Source organism: Colletotrichum scovillei (genome assembly GCF_011075155.1).
Source record: "Colletotrichum scovillei strain TJNH1 chromosome Unknown Contig00001, whole genome shotgun sequence".
Lineage (NCBI taxonomy): Eukaryota > Fungi > Ascomycota > Sordariomycetes > Glomerellales > Glomerellaceae > Colletotrichum > Colletotrichum scovillei.
Window position 1 is genome coordinate 1,928,058 of NW_023336259.1, and position 20,613 is coordinate 1,948,670.

At 53.5% G+C, this 20,613-nt stretch overlaps 6 protein-coding genes across 6 annotated transcripts; 3 read left to right on the forward strand and 3 right to left on the reverse strand.

Annotated features, from left to right (window-relative positions):
- Positions 1-695: 695 nt before the first annotated feature.
- HER10_EVM0010225 (glycosyl hydrolase family 47) lies at positions 696-3,357 on the reverse strand. Its single transcript, XM_035479692.1, has one exon. The coding sequence runs from the start codon at positions 2,665-2,667 to the stop codon at positions 853-855; it is 1,815 nt and encodes a 604-aa protein (XP_035338820.1). The 5' UTR covers positions 2,668-3,357; the 3' UTR covers positions 696-852.
- Positions 3,358-3,752: 395 nt separating this feature from the next.
- Positions 3,753-8,018, reverse strand: HER10_EVM0006112 (RNA helicase). Its single transcript, XM_035475707.1, has 2 exons — positions 7,358-8,018; positions 3,753-7,303 (listed from the first exon to the last, which is right to left on the reverse strand). Exons 1-2 carry the CDS (start codon positions 7,645-7,647, stop codon positions 4,327-4,329), a joined length of 3,267 nt encoding a protein of 1,088 aa, XP_035338410.1. The 5' UTR covers positions 7,648-8,018; the 3' UTR covers positions 3,753-4,326.
- Positions 8,019-8,196: 178 nt separating this feature from the next.
- HER10_EVM0010077 (putative brix domain-containing protein) lies at positions 8,197-9,818 on the forward strand. Its single transcript, XM_035479547.1, has 5 exons — positions 8,197-8,520; positions 8,577-8,761; positions 8,822-8,956; positions 9,018-9,149; positions 9,204-9,818. Exons 1-5 carry the CDS (start codon positions 8,248-8,250, stop codon positions 9,373-9,375), a joined length of 897 nt encoding a protein of 298 aa, XP_035338803.1. The 5' UTR covers positions 8,197-8,247; the 3' UTR covers positions 9,376-9,818.
- A 2,052-nt stretch (positions 9,819-11,870) lies between these two features.
- HER10_EVM0012093 (SNARE domain-containing protein) lies at positions 11,871-12,961 on the forward strand (the record flags this gene model as incomplete). The annotated part of the gene is made up of 3 exons (XM_035481496.1): positions 11,871-11,951; positions 12,023-12,547; positions 12,617-12,961. 3 exons carry the CDS (start codon positions 11,871-11,873, stop codon positions 12,959-12,961), a joined length of 951 nt encoding a protein of 316 aa, XP_035338974.1.
- Positions 12,962-14,751: 1,790 nt separating this feature from the next.
- On the reverse strand, positions 14,752-16,828 carry HER10_EVM0004561 (mitochondrial import receptor subunit tom-70; the record flags this gene model as incomplete). Its single annotated transcript, XM_035474200.1, has 3 exons — positions 14,752-14,990; positions 15,042-16,488; positions 16,637-16,828. The coding sequence occupies 3 exons, from the start codon at positions 16,826-16,828 to the stop codon at positions 14,752-14,754; spliced, it is 1,878 nt and encodes a 625-aa protein (XP_035338280.1).
- Positions 16,829-19,445: 2,617 nt separating this feature from the next.
- On the forward strand, positions 19,446-20,605 carry HER10_EVM0003365 (aminodeoxychorismate lyase). Its single transcript, XM_035473045.1, has 2 exons — positions 19,446-20,330; positions 20,397-20,605. The coding sequence occupies exons 1-2, from the start codon at positions 19,624-19,626 to the stop codon at positions 20,512-20,514; spliced, it is 825 nt and encodes a 274-aa protein (XP_035338171.1). The 5' UTR covers positions 19,446-19,623; the 3' UTR covers positions 20,515-20,605.
- Positions 20,606-20,613: the final 8 nt, after the last annotated feature.

The following is a 20,613-nucleotide window of genomic DNA, read 5'->3' on the forward strand; positions in this document are numbered from 1 at the left end:
GAGGTTAGACAAGGAGCTCAAGTCCAGGTTGACTTTCTAGGAGCATCTCCTGGCTTCCCGATAGTTGTCTCTGGACGTTCGTCAAGAGTGCATCATCGTTAGACTCCAACTCTCTATAGCGCTTTGCCTATCAACGATATAGAAAGCAGGGGATGAGATGAGGCAAGCAGGGCTCGACGAACTGTCTGCTTGATGACGATACGTGCCCCGGCTTTTCGTCTTTGGCCATATTTCCTCCCCTTTACCTTTGCCTCTCTGAGCCCCTGAGTGACAGATTGTGTGGTTTCTAATGCCGTTCGATGAATACTTTCTAGTTACGTGACGCTAGCTCGTCTCCGAGGTGTTGCTTGAGAGGTAGCACGTTATCAAAACAATGAGCATTCATGTTCAAAATGGCTTGTGCTCCTAGAACGTTTATCATCTACAGGCAGTGTAGTTTAACTCTTATCTGACCCAGTCCCTTGATCTCTTGATAATAACAATGTATATCACATCGACTGGGAAGCGTTTCCAAGAGAGAGATGGCTATCACAAGGATTCTTCAAAGCGCGCCGAGGTAGAGCAACTCTGTCATCTAGGCAGGAGCTTCGGGGCATGAAGGAATGAAAGGTAGTGGTCATAGGAGTCAAGACATCCTTCGACCAGCCAGTATTAAAAGCAAAAGGAGAGAAGCGTGAGGTGTATTTATACTATGTCCTTGCTTCTAAACGGAGACTCGCAACGTGCCGCGCCCTCTTCTTGTCTATACTAGTGCACATATGTATCCGCCCAATGCAATAAACCCATCTAAAATGCACCTGATGCTAGCACTCCTTCCGGTCACCGTATATGATGGTCGTTTTAAGTATGATTCTACTTGGACTGTTCCCGAATCTCTGCCTCAGTCTCGACATGATCCGTCCTCATGGGCCGCTTGAACGGGTGCGCTTCCGTGTTGAGCACCCACTCGTCCAGACTAATCACGTCGGGCGGCGAAAAGATGAGAAAAAAATACTTCAGCGTCTCAGCGAACCAGAAACTCTCCATCGAGTCCGTCTTGGTCGTCTGCCCCGGCTGAACATTGACGTCGGCAATGGAAGAGTACGCCAGCGGCGTCTCCGTCGCGCGCCGGATGCTCTGAAACATGTCCCACGCGACCTCGCGCCACTCGTCATCGCCCGTGATGCGGTACATGTAAAAAATGCTCTCGATGGCCTCGGGGCGGAGCATGTAACGGCTGTCGCGGACCTGCTTGACGCCGCCAGGCACGTCGCTCTTGCTGCCGTGCGTCTTTTGGTCCCACTCGCAGGCGCCGTGGTTCGGCTCGTTGCAGGGGTGGAATGTCATGATCTCGGGCATAATGCCCGTGGGGAAGACTTTGTATGCCCAGGCGCATCCGCGGGAGATCTTTTCGCCAATGGTGACGTACGAGTCCCGGCCCAGGAGCTTGCCAGCAAGGCCGTACATACCGCCGGCGAAGCAGCCCAGGTGCTGCATCTCGGGCGTCAGGTCGACGTTGTCGCCGTGGGCGAAGGCGTTGCCTGGGATGAGGATGTCTGTTTTATTAGGGAGGATGGGCCTGAAGAGAATGTGCTTGTCGATGACGTCGAAAGAGTCCACTGTGAGCTTCCCGTACTCGCTGTCGAGACCGCCTAGCAGGGCATGCATCTTGGGCAGATACTCGTAGAGGGAGTCGGCCTGGGCGCCAATCGTGAAGGAGCTGTCCTCTACCTTCTCATCGCGGTAGTTCATATACATGGGCCACATGCCGGGCAGCTTGCTGCGCGTCTGCGTCCTGACGAGGAACTCCTTTACTCGCTCTGTGGCATCGTAGTATTTCGCGTCGCCCGTCAGCTGGGATAGGCGGGTAAACTCCATGGAGAGCGAGCATCCCGCAGCCGAGGACTCGCGCTCTCCCACCCTTTGCGTGCCGTATTTGGCGTCGGAGAACTTGAACCAGAAAGGCGGCATATGGTTCGGGGTATCAAAGCCCATGTACAGCATGTCACCCAGCTCAACGGCCTTAGCCAGCAAGGCCGGCTCGCCACTCAGGTCGTAGGCGCTGATGAGACCGCCCAGGTGGCGGATCGTCGTCTCAAACATGTTGGCAGCCGTCTCCGTAGTGTTGGACCAGTCGATCAGCGCGACAGTCCTGACGGCCCGGCGGAACTCATCGTGCATTCCCATGATCCATAGAGTATCAAGGCCGTCGACCAGACTGGCCGACCAACCACCAAATGTGGTTTTGCCATGGCCCGATACGGGAGTGAGCTCGTCCCACGTCCACGCATTCTCCTTGTAGCTCGCCCAGCTCCGCCGGAAGGCATGGACCACGGCAGCCCGTCTCGACTCAGTCTGCCTCTCCCGGTCACGGTCGCCGTTCTTATCGTGTGAAAGTTTCTTGCTCGTCTTCTTTCCCGCTTGCTTTTTGCTGCTGTCGAAATCGTACTGGACTCGTGGGAGTTCGACGGGAGTGCCTTTCGGAGGCGTACGCAGCGGCTTCTCTAGTGGATATTCGGGCTTCAGGCTCGCCCAGTCGTAGCTTGACTTGCGGTAGCGGATGCCGTTGTAGTTGAGTGTTCCAGCGCTCCAGCCGGCGGGAAAACCGGTATGCCAGACCAACAACAGTATAAGGGCGATGCCCAGGTAGATTGGTACCCTCGCGGGTCGTCGGCGTATGGTGATCATGTTGGCGGCTCAGGGTACGGGGATAAAGAGGGCAGCGGCAGCATTGCTCGGCGCAACTGGTTACTCATGTCGTTTCCCCGTCAAGACGAGGTGAATGACCGTAGTTTCGAGAAAGAGTTCGTCGGTTCGTCCAGCGGAGGAGGACGGCTTGTAACTAAAAAAACCAACGCTCCGATACGAGGTGAAGTGCGACCTCTTTGGATGAAAAAGAAACGAAACCTTGGCAGTGGACGGTCGGAAGAAGAAGCGGAAGCGCCAAAGCTTCTTCTGACGGTCAAGAACCAAACAATCCTTTGCCAAGGGGGTTACGGAGCCATCGGGGCTTGTTTTCCCACCGCCAAAGAAGGTAAAGGCATTGATGCTCACCTGCTCAACACGTGTACGTAAAAACGCCAAGGAAAGCCGTTCCTGCCCTTCCCAAGCGCACCCAAGTTTCCCCCTCCCTTTTGGTCTTCACCCTTTTCTCGAATCTCGCCAAACTCTGCCGCACGGTGGCTGGCCACTGGCCGCTGGCCGCTTCGCTGCAACTCGAAACTCCATTTGGGGAATCCGCTCGCCAAACGTTTTGCGAAGCCAAGAATCAGACGGATCGTCATAGTGGACCTCCCATCAAATGGCCCGGTCTCGCGAAGAATGCATGTCCGTCAGGACTGTCAGGGGGTGGTGACCTGCTTGTCGTTGTCAGATTGGGTGAGGCTCCCGCGCTTGGACATGGGTGGCCCCCCGTCGCTGCCACGGCTGCCAATCTATTTTCAAGTGTGTGGGGTGCCGGAGCCTGCCCCCTGTCTATCAGTGGATTGGCTGATGCTACGCCATCAGCAAGGAAAAAAAGAGGATACAATTCTTCCACCCTTTGAATCCAAACAAGTACTCCGTAATAAGCAAGGCACCACGGCACTTATCTCGAAAAGGTACCTGAATTCGGAGTGTATCCGATACTCGAGGAACACAGGGTCCGCGTGTGCCATATTGACAAGTTTACCTCTCCGGCCCGGCCAGGCCTGTGGATAAGAATACTGGGAGGGCACCTTAGTCTCGCGATGATTAGCGCATTCGGGGGGCAGAGGACAAGGTGCAAATAAAGACGGTGATTAAACTAAGAAGCTAAACTCTAAGCTGGATCTCGTAGTGCGCTTTCTGCGTGCAGCATAGAAACTGCATGACATCTGTCGTGGGCTTCCTCGCAGTAATTGCAGTGTGCCTTAGAAGACTTATCGCTTCTACGCCTTAGTGCTCGACCGCATTTTGAGTTGCCGCCTCAGACGCTGACCCGTGTCCTCCGCCCGAGCATAACCTCCCATCCCCGCCAGATCTCATCCCCTTGCTAACACTCGACATCTCTCTGATTGACAATCTGCAAAGTACGGGCCGTTGAGGGCGCGCGTGCGACCCCCTCCGTCGGTTGCAGCTCTCGCTGGTCGGGCCATGACCCGCCTGCGGCACGTCGTTGTCGTCGTTGGAAGCCGAATGGTCGACCACGTGGAGTGATTCTCAATGACCGGAGCCGGTATTCCGAGACGCCTCTAGGCTCAGGCACGCTGCCTGTTCCTGTGTACAGCACCGAGCATGGTGCGGCGAGGGCTGAAGCCTTCAGAGGATGAGGTATAAGTAACCCTTGGGTTTGGTAATGCAAGTCCCTGTCCCAATCCATCTCGGCACTCAGTCGAAGCCGCCACCAATCTGGCTGTGGAAGGCGGTGCTGACGCTCTTCTCGTCGTCGTCGTAGCGACGGCCGAAGCCATTGCCAGCCCCCATGCGACCACCACTCTCGACATAATGCTTCAGGCGGTCGCTGTGGCTGTAGGACGCAGGGCGCATACCGTGAATGGCGTCCTGGAGACCGGCGCCCAGGCTGACACCGCCCTGTCCAACACCCTTGGCACCGATGACGCTGGCGCTAGCATCTGTGTACTCAGAGTTTGCGACGCTTTCGCCCGCAATGCTCTCAGTGGCGCGACCTCCTCTCTTGATGCCGGAGCGGCTGGATCCGGGCACTCCAGGGAGGCCAGGCCATTGATCAGGGGTGAAGCTCGAGAAGATGGGAGGGTAAGTGGTGTTCAAGCCGGCCCCGCCCAGAGAGCTATGGATGGAGGAGACGTCGTCGGGAATGTAGGACATCATAGATCCTGAGTCAAAATCGCGAGTGGAGCCAGCACCGTTGAAGCGGTTGCCGCCGCCGTTGGGGAACCCGCCACCGGCGTTGAATTGAGGGGGCTGGCTCATCTTCTGGCGATATGCTGTCTTGGGCTTTCCGAATTGTAAGAGCGAGGTCTGCAAATTGGTCAAAGGTCCCTCAACCAAGCACTTGCGGTCCTTGAAGTGGACAAGGAGGTGGTGCCAAAGCTCATGCTTGGAAAGGACCTTGGGGTTGCCAATAATGACGAGACCGTACTTGGCACGAGTCAAGGCGACGTTGAGACGGCGGGGATCCGAAAGGAAACCGATGCCCTGGTTGTCGTTGGAACGAACACAGGACAGAACAATGAAGTCCTTCTCACGACCCTGGAAGGCGTCAACGGAGGCAACCTCGACTTCCTTGTAGCTCTCCTTCTTGAAAGTGCCAGTGTTCTGCATGGTGCTAACGATGTAGCTTCGCTGACCCTCGTACGGAGTAATAACACCAATGTCCAAAGGCTTTACGCCAGCCTTGAAGAAGCGGGTTACAACCTTCTCCACGTTGGAGGCTTCGGTACGGTTGAGGTAGGACGTTCCGGATGCCGAGATTTCTTCATTGCCGAGGTTGGACCAGAACATCATCGGCATATCAACAACAGGCCAAGGGAAGTCGACATCGCGGCGAACGCGATCCTTGACTGTAACACCGTTCTGGAGAGATCCATCGTAGAACATGTTGGAAGGGAACTCGGACAAGCAAGGGTGCATGCGGTACTGGATGTTGAGGCGAATAGGAACCAAGCGCAAGTTGACGAGGCGCTCGAACAAGGACTGGTTGAGACCAGCCTTGGCAGCCTTCTTGTTCATTATGACAGGGCCCAACTGCTTGTGGTCACCGACGAGGACAACCTGCTTGCATCCGAGAACGAGAGGAATCATACACTCGGGCTCAGCCGATTGAGTCGACTCGTCGATGAGCACATTACGGAACTTCATCTTTGACAGACGAGGATCACCGGCACCAACACAAGTGCAGCAGACGACATCTGCGTTGTGTAGAATATCTCTTTCGGCAGCCTTGGTGAGCTGCTTGAACTTCTTCTCGTCCTGGCTGGACAGTTCGCCGAGCTCGGTCTTCAGCTGCGCAAGCTTGACAAGCTCACCATTGCTGTCGTTCATACGAACCTGCTCATGAAGAGCAAGGAAGCTAACGGAAGACTCCACATCCTCTCGGGACTTGGCTGTAAGACGAACGACCTTGAGGCCAGTGCGGTGGATGCGCTCACAGAGCTGGTCAACGGCGACGTTGGAGGGCGCGCACACGAGGACTTGTCCATTATTCATCTTGCACAGATGGTAGATGATGGTCGCCGAAGTAACAGTCTTGCCAGTGCCCGGAGGTCCCTGAATCAAGCTGAGCGGGGTCGACAGCACAGCCTTAATGGCGGCGATCTGGCTAGTGTTGAGGTCGGGAAGGCCGGGGACGCTGTACTTCTTAGGCATAGTCGTCTTCATCGGCGCGACAGCGACGTCGTGACCCAGGAGCTTGTGGAAAATGTAGCCCGAGACACTCATGTCGTCCACGGCGAAAGTCTTCATGGCATACTGCATGCGATCATACGAGGTAGCCTTCCAGACATAGTCTGCTGAGAAGTTGTGGGTGCATTCAGTCGGGACGGTCTTCTCGTTGCCGGCCTTACGCAGCTCGAGGGTGACTTCGTCAGACTGATTGTTGGGGATCTTGATGACATAGCCAACTCCCTCCCAGGCGGGGCGGAGCTCGCCCTTGTAACGCAGTCGCATTTCGTCGCCAACGGCCAGCTTGACGTCACCCGACTCTATCTTGTGCAGTTCGAAGCTGACCAGGTGCTTGTTGTTCAGACCGTAATCCCAGCGGACCGTAAGTCCATCCTCAGACTGGGCTTCCTTGAGCTTCTTGTCGTAGTCGGATTCCATCTTGACGAGCGGGCCAAAAATGTTCTGGTAATGGTAAGGGTCGTCGTACTTGAGGAGGACGGGATGAGGGTCGTCGTCGATGCTAGCGGCCTTCTCAAGGTCGGCGACCGTAGCAGTCGCATTTTCCTTCCACATCTCCTCCAGCTTGGCAATCATCGGCGGGGTGAGGTGTCTGGCGCGGAGTTGCTCGGCATCGGAGGGCGTCGCGACGAGCCAGGTCAGGAAAGCTCTCTCCTCAATCAGGGGCTGCCATCGAGAGGTATCCCAGCTCATATCCTTGGAAGAGGTGTTTGCAGCACAAGGCTGACGACAAAGCAGCACAACAACAGTGTCCGACTTGGCAGGAATGAAGCCCAAGAGGAAGACGTTCTTGGTTCCACAGTTGTAGCACTCGAGTACAGTGTCACCAAGCGTAGACTCCGGGTGAAGCTGGACTTCCTTGTGTCTCGCCCGGACCAGATGGGAAACAATGTGGCTTGAGGTAGCATTTCCGCGGGCACTGCAGAACCACTTGTTGCAGCCAAGGCACTTGACGACGGAGCTCGGGGAATGAATTCCACAATACCTAAGCCAGTGTTAGATTCAAGAGAGGGCTCGGAAGCTCGGAGGCATGCCATACGCGCAAGCGTGAGGGGGAAGCTTCCTATCTTCCTCCTTGGGTCTTCCAATATTGAGGTCCTTCATAGCCCCAACAGGCATGCTGGTCAGGCTGTCCACATCGTCATCATCGTAAAGCTCGGTTTGGTTGTCGTCATCGTCGGCACGGCGGCGACCGTCGCGGCCGCCAAATTTGCCGTAGAGAAGGCTCTCGTCGGCATCGATACCGGTCAAGACATCGTCGCCTGCCTTGATCGCAGCGGCGCTGTCGGAAACTAGGTGGTTCCCGAGATTCTTGAAGGCGCTCTCCATATTCGCGGTATTCCGAATTTCTACTTCTCTCTGCTGATCTCCCTTCCAAGAGTGTCAGTGGGCTGTCGCATGCGATGTAACTGTAGAAATGTATTTGCATGTGCCGGCGATGGTGTTGGGGACATCATTTTGGTGTTATGGAGAATGCGCAACTTACTTCAGCTTCTTTATGGTTCTCGAATGGTTCGGCGTCGCAGAGCCTCAGTAGGCTCAGGTCGTACGGAAGGGGGATTCGAGGTGGATCGGGGAGGGGGAAGGTCACATCATATCGGTATGTGAAGTTGGGGGATTCGTGCGGAAACCTCAAAGGTACACCAACGGGGCAGAGACTTGTCGGGAGTGGTTGCGTGCCTTTTCGTTGGTGAATCCAAGCACCCAAGAAACATCCAAGGTCCGACAGAGCAGCGGCGAAAGGGTGGTGTTTTGGTGGGATGTAGCTTATCACCACGTGACCGCCATACTGGGGTGCTTGAAAGTGGATACCTGCCACCTGATAAGGTTTTTTTTCTCGATCTGCCTGTTCATGGTACGTTCGATGTATTGCGGAACTCTAGCATTGACATCCCACCTTCTCACATACCAAAAGCCCAATAGCCCAACATGATCCGGAAACAGGCGCGACAACGGCGCGACTACCTCTATCGCAAGGCGCTTATATTGAAAGAGGCGGAGACGACTGAGAAGCGCGCCCAACTACGATCTGCCCTTGCTTCTGGCAAGCCCATCGACCCCGAAATCGCAAAGAACAAGGCGTTGCGGAAAGACTACCAATATGACGAGTCGCGACCCGATCGAACAGTCGATGAGGAGATGGATCTCGACGACGAATACTCCCAGCTGTCGGGAATCTCGGAGCCACGCCTTTTGGTTACAGTTAGTTTATTCTGCTCCCCCAATCCAGGCACATAAGTAAACGCTCATCCTTTCAGACTTCAAGAGACCCGTCCTCAAGGCTTTCAGCCTTCTCCAAAGAGATTAGATTGCTCTTCCCTACATCCGTTCGGCTCAATCGTGGAAATCTGATTCTTCCGGACATTGTGCAGTCTAGCAAGTCCAACGGGCTCACAGACATTGTCCTCCTTCACGAACATCGCGGTGTACCGACTGCCATGACGTACGTCACTCTATATTGAATCCAAGACGAGCCACCAGCTGACGAACCTCTTCAACACAGCATTTCCCATCTTCCACACGGCCCTACGCTATCAATGTCGCTCCACAACGTTGTACTCAGAGCAGATATACCCGGAAGTATCAGAGGATCCGTCTCAGAGGCTTTTCCACGGTTAATATTTGAGGGTTTTAAGAGGTATGCGATGTTGGCTTCGGAGGTCGTTCGATGGTCACTAATCATCACTTAACCCTTCTAGCCGGCTTGGACAGCGGATTGTGAAGATCCTAAAACATCTTTTCCCTCCGCTCGATCCCCCGACCACCAAGGCTAAGGTAGGGTCAAGGGTAGTGACATTTATGAACAATGAAGACTCCATTGAAGTCAGACAGTAAGCTCATTCGAAGCTCCGATCCCCGCCAGACCTTTGCTAACCCCTTGGTAGTCACGTTTTTGTCCGGACTTCGTACGATTCTGTCGAGCTCGCCGAGGTTGGACCTCGGATGACAATGCGCCCCTTCGAGATTCGCGGTGGAACCTTGGAAAACAAGGACGGCGATGTTGAGTGGCACCTTACACAGTACACTCGTACTGGTAGAAAGAAGGAGTATCTGTGAGAGAGGACCACCGAAGAGAACCGACATGACAGATGCGGTCAAATGCTTAGGCGTCGCTGTCGTGAGAGAACACGGGGCAATTAGCCACGATCGGCGCCCAGAAGATCAGCTCGTTGCGTGGGCGAAATGCTGCAACGACGAACAGGACTTGTCAAGTAGTGCGCCACGAACCGGAGCCGGAGGTAACGGGAACGCGGGTTTCCACGAGGCCACAATACCCAGGCGCCGGTCAAGCGGCGTCGGTGGATGCGAGAAGAAGAGAGGCGTGGCAAAGGCACACATGGGACTACACGAAGTGGAAGATGAAGAACGATGTTGGACTGAAGATATCCAAGCCAGAACGCCGTAGTTTCTTGGCGGCTTACAATGGCAAGACGGTGGAGTGTAGAAAATGGAGACTTCCTAAGCTTCAGGAGAAGACAAATCAAGGCAGGCAAAAAAGCATCAAAATCTTGTTGAATAATAAGTATTACATCCGATTGGTTGCGATGAGTGTGGCCGGCCGTTGAGAGCCAGGCAATTTAGTTCTAACCGTTGATTTGCTCATGACAAAGCATATCGACGTCCGTAGCTGGAGGACTCGAGTGCGGCTCATGACCACAAATTGAGTTAGCAACTAAGACCGCTGAATTTGCCGCGGTTCGTAGGGTGCGGTGCCATTCAACAAGGACCGGTGACGCCTCGAGATGGAGACGACAGCTTTCTTTGCAATTGCTACTACGAGCCAATGAACGGTCAGCAGCAGTCAGCCTTGGCGCGTGGTAACGCCAAGATCTATCTCAGTGAAGGAAGGTTGAGCATGGGATGGAATACATCAGATGGTCCCAATGGTCGCTTACAGAGTTCGGTGCCATTGAGGCCCCACCGTGAACATACGCGCAATACGGATACGGACCGGAAGTACGCAGAAGCCGCGGGAGGCACTTTGGTTGTAGTGACTCTCATTGACTAATCGTCGCTGTGGCCTACACTACATCGTCTATGATCGCCTTGTGCGATAGAAGCATGGTGTACGGAGTAGAGGGCCAGAAGGAAAAGGCGAAGTGGGTAAACATAGAGGCAGTACAACACTGAGCACTGCCCGAGGATGCCTCCTAATACGCGGCAAGAGGAACGAGTGGCTTAGGACGTTAACGTTGAGGTGTGTTAACTGCAAGAGTTCGCACAGCCACAAAATGGTGACGATTCCCTGGGCTAGGGACCAGTGTGGTCAGCGAACAAGCCGGCGGACTTTGAGCTTCTGCCTGTCGGTTCTCGGCTTTGGCATCAGGTAGGAAAGGGTCCCGTATGCGATGCAGCTTAGAGCCAATTGGTTCAAAATCACCAAGCAAACTGTGTTGTAGCCGCATTCCGAATCTCAAGGTCTATTTTTGGGGGCGCAGACACGATTTGACATCTGCCGTTGCCGCCGCCGCCACTCAGCAACCCAGGTTCTAAGGTACGCAGCAACGCTCCCCATTCCATTGCGATTCTGCTGCTCAGCTGTCAATCGTCACTTTTTCCGCAGCGGGGTGGCTGGGCGTTGCTCGCCAAGCGAGGGTGGGAAAGGACAGGAGTGAGAAGGAAACGGACAGGCATGGCCGGACCCCCGGAGAGAACGAGGGGCAGCTCCAGCCTCCAGCCTCCCGACAGCACCAAAGGCCCGTCGGACGGCGGTGGGCAGACACAGAGCAGAGCACCTAAAAATTAACCTCTGTGAGGTGGTGTGTGTGAGACCCGACTGCTGCCCACCTCACCTTGAGCGAGAGAAGAAGACAGACCCTTGGGACTCGCTGGGGGTGGGTGAGACCGTCCGTCCGTCCCTAAGGTACCTTGCCGCTACAGAGAGGAACATGCGTCCCGGGTATAATAAGCTTCGCCCCGCCCTTCGGCGCAACATGTTCTGATGTCACTGACCTGGTGTTCGCTTCATCCAGTCTTTCACTGTTCGCGGCCGACGTCTTGGGAATCGAGTAAAGTACCGAGTCTGACTAAGATCTGAAAGGTGCGGTGGACAGCCTCGAATCCCTTCCCATCTCTGGGTTCATTTTAAAAGAAGGAATTTCCTTCGTAAAGCTTGTTTATTGTTTTCCTCCTGGTCAGAACTTAACAGGAAGAAGGCAACGAGAAAAAAAAAGGGACCCCGGAAAGCAGATCGGCCAATCCTGCCCACTGTCGCCCCGTTCACGAGCGACCCCATCCAACCACATACACAGCCCGGGGTATCCGCTCTGACAGGTCCCGGTGCCTGATTGGGCCCGTCCTCATTGTCATTTCAGCGTCTCTCCAGCACTTCCCAGTTCCTGTCAGCGGCCGAAGGTCCAACGTCATTTAACAACCAAACATCAGCCGAAAGGTCCTTCACCTTGCACCACCACGACAATCTCACGAGCCCGCCGGCTCAATCACACCATATAGCGCCGGACTCTCTCATTCAATTCTGCTCGCTCGCCGAATAAATTGCGGTTCGAATCGCACTGTCTATCGTCGACATTGACAGTTGCTTTGAGTCAGACATGTCGTACCAACAGTATAACCAAAATCCCTACGCTCAGGGCCCCCAGGCCGAGGGCGGATACGCCTACGACAACCAACAGGTCCGTCGCTCTCCAATTCAGTCCGCGCATGCCCTCTCAATTCCATATCGCTGACTTCTCATGAATCATAGCCTCAATATGGCCAAGGCCAGTACGAAATGCAGCCGTACGGAGAGGCGGGCCAGTATGCCGGCCAATCCGCGCCTCGTACTCTGAGCCAGCAAGATTTCCTCGCCCGGGTCCAACAACTGCGCACAGAAATCAATGGCCTGACTTCCGACATTGAGGGCATTGCCCAGCTTCACCAGCGCTCTCTCGGTTCCCCCGACGGCAGCACCAGCGCCCAGCTTGAGCAGGCTGTCTCCGCGACGCAAATCCGCAACACCGGCGTCAAGGAAGGCATCAAGGCCCTCGAGAGGGATCTATCCAAGACACAGGATGGATCGCGCGCAACCAAGACGGCGCAGCTCAACTCCCTGAAGAACACTTTCAAGTCTGAACTCGAAAAGTATCAGCAGATCGAGCGCGATTACCAGAAGCGGTACCGCGACCAGATTGCCCGCCAGTACCGCATCGTCAACCCGGAAGCGACGGAAGATGAAGTCGAGCAAGCGACACAGATGGACTGGGGTGACGAAGGTGTTTTCCAAACAGCGGTATGTTTTCGCATTGTTGTGACCGACTTTCCTCGGCTTTTCGGCACCATATGCTAACGGCTTGACCAGCTCAAATCCAATCGGACAGGTCACGCCAACACTATTTTGGGCAACGTTAGAGCCCGCCACAGCGAGTTGCAGCGCATTGAGCAGACCATGATGGAGCTCGGCCAACTCTTCCAGGAATTGGCCACTTTGGTCGAGCAGCAGGAGCCCGTCGTCCAAGCCGCCGAGCAGAATGCTGAACAGACTGTCGAAAATATCCAAAAGGGCAACGAAGAAGTCAAGGTTGCGACGGACCACGCGCGCAGACGCAAGAAGCTCAAGTGGTGGTGCCTCCTTGTTGTCGTACTCATCATCCTTGCCATCGCGCTGGGTGTCGGTTTGGGCGTTGCTCTCACCAAGAAGAATTAACGGGTATGACCACAACAATCGGACACGCATGTGCGCAATTGCACTACGACGACGATTCGGAGAAAGTAATGGGATGGGGAGGCAGCTACAGCACCTCCCTCGGATGATTGGAAACGGGACAGCACTTCTAAAAGAGCAGCACTACGATTGTTTAGACTTCATGACCATGGCTCGGACGAATGGACGGTACTAATCAAGGGCGACACAAAAACACGGCGGAGCACACACGCGCGCTGCCTCACGAACCCAAAAACCAGCTCTTTTCCGACGACGCCACGACTTTTTCTCTTTTTCAGCTGCCGCGTATAGGAGACACGGCGGGCTCTTGATTCCCCACCAACGATTGACTTATTGTACGCATACTCTTCATACGATCAGACGGAAGGGGGGGAATATGGAGTGGACTTTTCTATCTGTATTTATTTTGCGTCTGTCCCTCCTCCCACTTGACAGTCCGTTGGATTTCATGAGTGGACTGGAAGAGAGAGAGGCCACCACTTTTTTCCCTCTTGTACGTATCGCACAATGGCGAACACTTTATGAACTCGCATGGCATTTATCCACACCGCACCCGACCCATCCTGTACATGTCCCATGACCTTGGCGAGTCGCTCTTTAGATTCTTCAACCGTTTTTTTTTCTCTCTCCCTCCGCTCCGGCCCACCCGGCCTGCCCTGCCTATCAGCACCTCATCCCCGATTCGAACCATGGTAGCCACGCGAGAACCCGGCCGGTCCAGAACCTGTCGGGGTTTAGGAACACGGGCGCACCCCGGTCACTTTCCGCCCCCCGCCCACCAACGAAATTTGCACTCACGATGCCACCACATCCACTTGTTCACATTCCACACCGCACCGCACAGCAACGCCCGCGCAATTTGACCAACCCGTATGGTCACCCCCACACCCCAATCATACCTAGTCACCTTTTTCCTCCAGTGTCTTCAACAAAAACATGGTCTGGTGGTGTAGTTGGTTATCACGTCAGTCTAACAGCTCGAAAAGAAGTCTCTCACGGCCTCTCTCTCGTCTGCCACACTGAAGGTCTCCGGTTCAAGTCCGGGCTAGATCATCCTGTTGGGCGATTGGTTTAGTGGTATAATGACCGCTTAGCATGCGGTAGGTCCTGGGTTCGATTCCCAGATCGTCCATCTTTTTGCTCTCCTGGGCCCTGGGGGCTGTAAAGATTGTGCAAGCGTTGTGGTTTTCGCTGTTTTTGTGGTTTTCCGATCACGAACCATGTTTCTGTAAGAGTGAATAGCATGCCTGTGGCGGGGTCATCAGTTAGCCTGAAGGGCAAATAAGGTGGGCATCATGTTGCGTGGGTGGATATATGACTTCTTCTGCTTCAAATCTGTCCTTTCACCGCAACATGTATTCCTTGAAAAGAGACACCAAAGCAACATGTAATGGACACATATGCAAGAAGGAATATGGAAATAGCAAAAGATGATTGACAGTGGACTAGTTCTACAATGCTCTCACCAATGTACGTAGAGTGAGGGAAGTCGGATTATGTACAACGTAAGGGTTTCAACCAATGCCTCCCCAGCCGTACGTATGGAGCCTTGGACTTTGCTCTCCTTTCCCAAAGCCTCCCTCACCAACCAACGAAAAAACGACTCAACGAGGTGGGCGGCTTGCCCACCTTGATATTTTCCCCTATTATCAACCAGGAGCCCTTTGTCTTAGCTATCCGCTTCCCCATCTGCTAAGGGATCTGCTGTTTTCTTCTTACACGCCGCCATAGGTGAGTTTTACATGTTTCGTGTTCAGGACGTCATTGGCCCTTTACCGGGGCATGCCACCCGGGCCGATGCCCTGAAGCTTTGCCGCCAGCTTGGGGTACTTCTCTTGGACCTGGAGCTGCGTGCGGGTCGCCTCGGCATAGGACAGGGCGTTGACGATCTCGCCCTCGGTGCGGGCGAGCTCTGCAGCGCGCTCAAAGTACTTGAGCGCCTCGGTGACCTTGCCCTGTTGCAAAAGGAGCTGGGCCATGGTGGCAACGGCAATATCGCACTCGGGGTCGACTATCAAGGGTCAGCAACCACATTTCGTACAATGAAGTAGTCTGAACTTACTAATGAGCGCCTTCTGGCAGAGCTTCTCGGCCTCACCAAAGTCCTGCTTCCACTGGAACAGGGTGAGAGCCTTGTTGATGAGAGGAAGGACGTTCATCGCCATGGGCTTCGTCTTCGACTCCATCTCGATGGCACTGTCGAACTTCTCAATCGCCTCCTGGAAGTTGCCCTGGTCCAGGAGCAGCTCGCCGTAGTAGTTGTAGACGTCGGGGACCTCCTTGAAGTTCTTGATGCAGCGGCGGAAGGTCGACATGGATGATGCAATAGATCCCATCTTGTACTGAGTCACGCCAAGCTGGATGTGAGAGAAGATGAAGTCGCGGTCCAAGTCGATGGACTTCTGGTAGTCCTTGGCGGCGTCGGAGAATTCGCCCTTGATGAAGTGGAGCTGAGCGCGGTGGTAGTAAATATCAGGGTCTTCGGTATTCTGCTCCATGGCCTTCTCGAAGTCCTCAGCAGCCTTGTCCGGGGCACCAAGCTCGAGGTTCATGCTGGCGCGCTTGATGTAGCTCTGGGTCATGGAAGGGTCGAGCTCGATACTCTTGGTCAGGTCGACCATGGCATCGTCGTGCTTTCCGAGCAGGCAGCTGAAGGTACCGCGCAGGTTGTAAGCAAGGGCCTCAAATTCGCCCAGGTCACCCAGCTCCAATGCCTTCTCAAAGGCCGCTCTGGCCTCCTCGTATCCGTCGCCAGTCTTCTTCTCCAGAGCACTCAAGCCGACTTGGAGTTGTCCCTTGCCAGTCTCCTCGGACAAGGCCACAGAGTCCTCGAGTCCAGCCGGACGGGGCTTGACGCGGAAGCTCTGGAGGTAGTTGCCGACGAAAGTGTGACTAGGAAGCTTGTTGGGCCGGCTGGCCATCATCTCCTGAGCCTTCTGCTCGGCGAACTTCTTAAGCAGGCGCTCGACGGATTGCGCACTGCTCTCGTTCTTGAAGCTATCGATGATGCAAGAAGCAGTGAAGTCGAGGAGGGCCTCGCCGTACATCTTCAGGTGCTCGTAGGCGTTGGCGCGGCGGTTGAGTGCCTTGACGTATTCGGGGTCAAGGTTGATGGCGGCAGTCGTGTCTTCGACGACCTTGTCCCAGTTGCCGAGGGCATTGTAGCAGGCGGCGCGATTGGAGTAGAAGATGGGGTTGGCCTTGCAGAGAATAGCCTGAGAGTAGAGGTCGATGGCCTTGTTGTAGTCCTTGCCACCGTAGGCTTGGTTTCCGACATCCTTAAGCTTGGCGGCATACTTCTCCCGCTCTTCGGTAGTGAACTCGGCAACAGTCGCCTCGGTGATCTCGGGAAGTTCGTCGGCGGACTCGACGCTGGCTGCTTTGGACGATGCAGGGGCTGCGGCCTCTGCAGGTGTGGGCTGCTTTTCGGCATCTGCTGCAGCCTTCCGCTCGGCTTCCTTTCTTTTCCTTCGCTCCTTCTTGCTGAGCTTTGGTGTCGAGTCTGTCTTCTTCAATCGCACTTGAGTTAGCTTTGCTGTCTGAGAGAAGAGCAAGCTGGCGCCAGCAATAGGCGCCAAGATCTCGGTAGTGACGGGTGAAAAAATTGGATCGCATGACGACGAGGGTTGCGAGGATAAGATGGGAAGCATGACGTACGGAATCGCTGTTGAGGAAGTAGATGACACCAGCACCGGTAGCGACGACGGCGACACCAGCGGCAGTGTAGACAATGGCCTTGTTATCCGAAGCCCATGAGGTGATGCGATCCCAAAGGCCAGAAGACGAATCAATGGGGATGACAGTCGGAGGGCTGGCCATGGGAGGCACGGACGGCAGGGGATTCGACATGATGGTGACGAGCCCAAGAGCAATTGAGAGAGCAAGGGAAGAAAGGTATCAGAGGTGTTCTAAGAGAAAAAGTCGCGAGGTCGAAAGGAATGTAATTAATGGGCTGACCAGTGTGGTCGATGATGTAGAGGGTGCAGGAGCTGCAGGTGTTGCTGCTCTGTTGCTTTTGCTGTTGCTGTTGCTGTTGCACTTGCGCTGGGCCAGGAGCTTCCGGACAGTAACCGTCCTCAAAAAATTATTGCGCGACGGGGAAGCTCGTGAGGAGTTTTTCCGGGCAGTTGCCTCTGCTTGGTGCTGTCATTCATCAAATCAGCTTGGCCTCAGGCGATTTAAGAGTGGGGGCGCAAGGGAGGACCGCCTATAAATCTGCACACTACGTAACCAAAGAGGGTCCCGATTGTCCTCCAGGCAAGGGTGCGTTGGTCAGCCAGAGCCCGCGGGCGGCACCCAGCATGCAGCGTGAGCCTGTGAGGTACCCAAGTACTTTGACCGATAAGCCTCTTCATGTCACCGACTAGACTCGGAAGGGAACTGTGCTTATTTTGGTGCCAAATGACAATGAATTCTCTCCAATATCTTCTCTTTGGACAGGCCAACCTCACCTTTATACAACGTGAGTCACATTAACTCACATAATGTCGTCTCACTAGAAACAAAGGGAGTTTTCGCATACAATGACTCTATATGTCGAAGACATGTCACCGTTGCCACAATGTTTGTTTGGTAGAACGCGGTGGGTTCCGCCCACCATTTCAGACCATCACCACAACGTGTGAATGTCTACCATGCTATCCCATCTCATCTATCTCATTTCGCCTTGTTTTCTTTGCCTACATTACCTCATGGGGCTGATTGACTGACTCCTTGTAACTTTGATACTCGAAACTGGGATCTTACTATGATCTATACTGTCTCGCTCTGGCGAGAACTACATGCAAGTGACAGATCTTGTACAGACAAGTTCCGTTCCAGCTTAACCCATTTCCCATTAATCATCTTGAGATATGACAGACCGAACACAACTCAGACGAGATTATCTTTGACTCCTCACCTCCCAGTTGGTCACTGGCCAAGTCATACCTTGCTTGTGGTCAGATATCGGGTTGATGGCCGGTCGATTGGCACCCATAATGTACGAAGTGACACTGTATTATGGTTATAGCATGTTAATTTGAAGATGTACATCCTTTCTGTTTGAAAGACTGCGGTTAGTCAACATAAGCAGGATGTCAGGAACCCACATGATACATTCATCCACCCCCACCTACTCGTTTCCCAGTAGAGATGAGGAGTGGCGACACTCTCTGTAGATAACAGACAGCTTCACTACGAATCCCTTCAATTCAACGATAATTCAAGCATGGAATACGTCCGCTTCTGATTGGTTCGCTGTTTTGAGTCGCAGAGTTGAGGCTAATCTGGTTTGTCCAAAGGCCCGCAAGCCCACGATGGTGGTCTATGAAGTGTTGAAATGCCCAACTGGTAGACGTCCAAAGTCTTCAACAAATTCACAGCACTTTTCAACCATTCAAGGTAAGCTGAAGTAAACTGACGGTCATGTAAAAGAGTGCGTCGAAGTTTCCGAAATGGTGGTTGAGAGATACTGATTCCCTCATTAGATTCTAAGACTACTAAACACATTGGATTTTATTTTGAGTTATGATCATAGCATAGTAGTATCATTGTAAACTCGAACCACAGGTGACTTGAAATTCAGCAAGCAAGCTAAGTCTGGCACCTTTCCGAAATGGAAATGCGATGCCGGCAAGGGTTGACACTATCACAGGATCACCAAGACTTCTCCCGGGTCTCGCCAACCTCACTTCGGACGCAGCATGACACGACTGTAGCGATATGGACTTTCACATCTCTTAGGTAATTGACAGGTCAGTTGTATCGTCTGCTACGTATGTAGGGTGGTCACACCGGAGTCCTCCCGGCTTCTCGTCCTAAAACATCGGGCAATGGCTTCAGGGTCTCAGGGGGCAACGTACTTATGATAAATAATTGAATCTAAATCTCTTCAAGCAAATAATTGGAGAACTTGGTACATATATGCTTGAAATCTCGGGGTTGTAATGATTGGTGTGAGTCTAATTCTATCCTCGACAGTCTACTAGAGTCAACAAGGCCTTTACCTTGGCATGGCAGAAGAAGGAGTTAATATTGAGCTCCCTACCAGCTTGGCTTAGTGAATCAGAAGAAAGGATCCGACATCCTTCAGATATCCATCTCAGAACACCTTGACTATTTCAGCTCTTGTCCTGGTTGATGTCGTACTTCGCAGTCACTAGCCACCACTTTGAATGGCCTCTTGCTTATCCGAAGGCGATCTGTCCATCCTGAAAAGAAGGCGCTAGCTTCTTTTTTTAACTCCATATTAGCTCGCAGGCTATGAACTCATAGGTTATCCGAATGGCTATTTAATACGTTGTCTGAATCCTCGGTTCACCTCTAAATGCTATAACATCATTACAGCGACGTTGGGTGAAGAAAATCTGTGCTGCTTACGTAAACTTACGGGAGATCATTGCGGCCCAAATATCTCCCGCTGTGACCCTGGTATGAATATTCCTGAACCTGGTTGATTCTTGCGGTTCTTCATCTGTACTGAACGCTCTTGAACTCAAAACCCGACTTTTGCGCTTCTTTTCTCTTCAAGATACGTCATCATACTCTTTCTAAGCATCAGGGGATAATACCTTTCGCGCTTGCGGAACTCTCAAATTGACAACTTCACCCATTCACCCATTATTCTGCCTTACTCACAAGGTTGACACAAAAAGCCCAGCACCATGGCCAACTTTCAGCTATTCACATCGCTTCGATACGACCCTGGCTTGATAGGCGTACCGAAGCGGCGCCTAGCCAACGCAGGATGGAACGCCAAGATGACTTCACCTTTCTACATGCTAGATCTGCACCGGGATCGGATGCTGCGGGCTGCCACCTATTGGAAGTGGACCCCTGCCATCGAGGCCATCTCTGGATCGGACGGCCTCCAGAGACTGACTGAGGCGATTGAGACTTTCTTGACTCAGCATGGAAGAGAGAAACCATTACGAGTCAAAGTCTTGTTGACCTCAGAAGGACGCCTCACCTGCGAAGGATCACAGGTCCCAGCGGTGCAGCTTGAGAACCTCTTCCCCGAACGGCTTCCCTCCCCAGGACAATCGACAGGAGCGGGCTATCCTTTGGAAGAGAATCCTATGACAGTAGTGATTGATAGCACAAAGACCACACAATCCGAGTATACACATTACAAGACTACAGAGAGAAATATGTATGACACAGCTCGTAGTCGAGCGAGTATCAGCCTGGCAGATCGCAAGGAAGTCCTTCTGGTAAACTCGAAAAACGGGTATATCATGGAAGGTAGCCTGACAACCCCGTTCTTCTGGCGAGGCGGCAGATGGGTCACCCCGCCGGTGGCTGCTAAGTATAGTCCCGAAGGTGGGAGCGGTGGCCAAGACGGGACCACCCGTAGATGGGCACTTGAGCGGTAAGTCAGCTAGCTGCTCTACCATTCCCTGCCAACATGGGATGAGCGTTTGACTAACTTGATCAGTGGATTGGCCGTGGAAGAAGAAGTCAAAGTCGAGAGCCTTGTTGGAGGAGAGCCATGCTGGATCAGCAATGGTGTCCGAGGCTTCACTTTTGGGATCATCAAGCTCAATGACGCCTAAAACCTCTTGAGGTTAGAACGGATTTACAGTCCAAACTGAGCGGGAAAACACCACGATATCAACGAGATAGATGTTGATTGGTCGAAGTCACTCAATTCT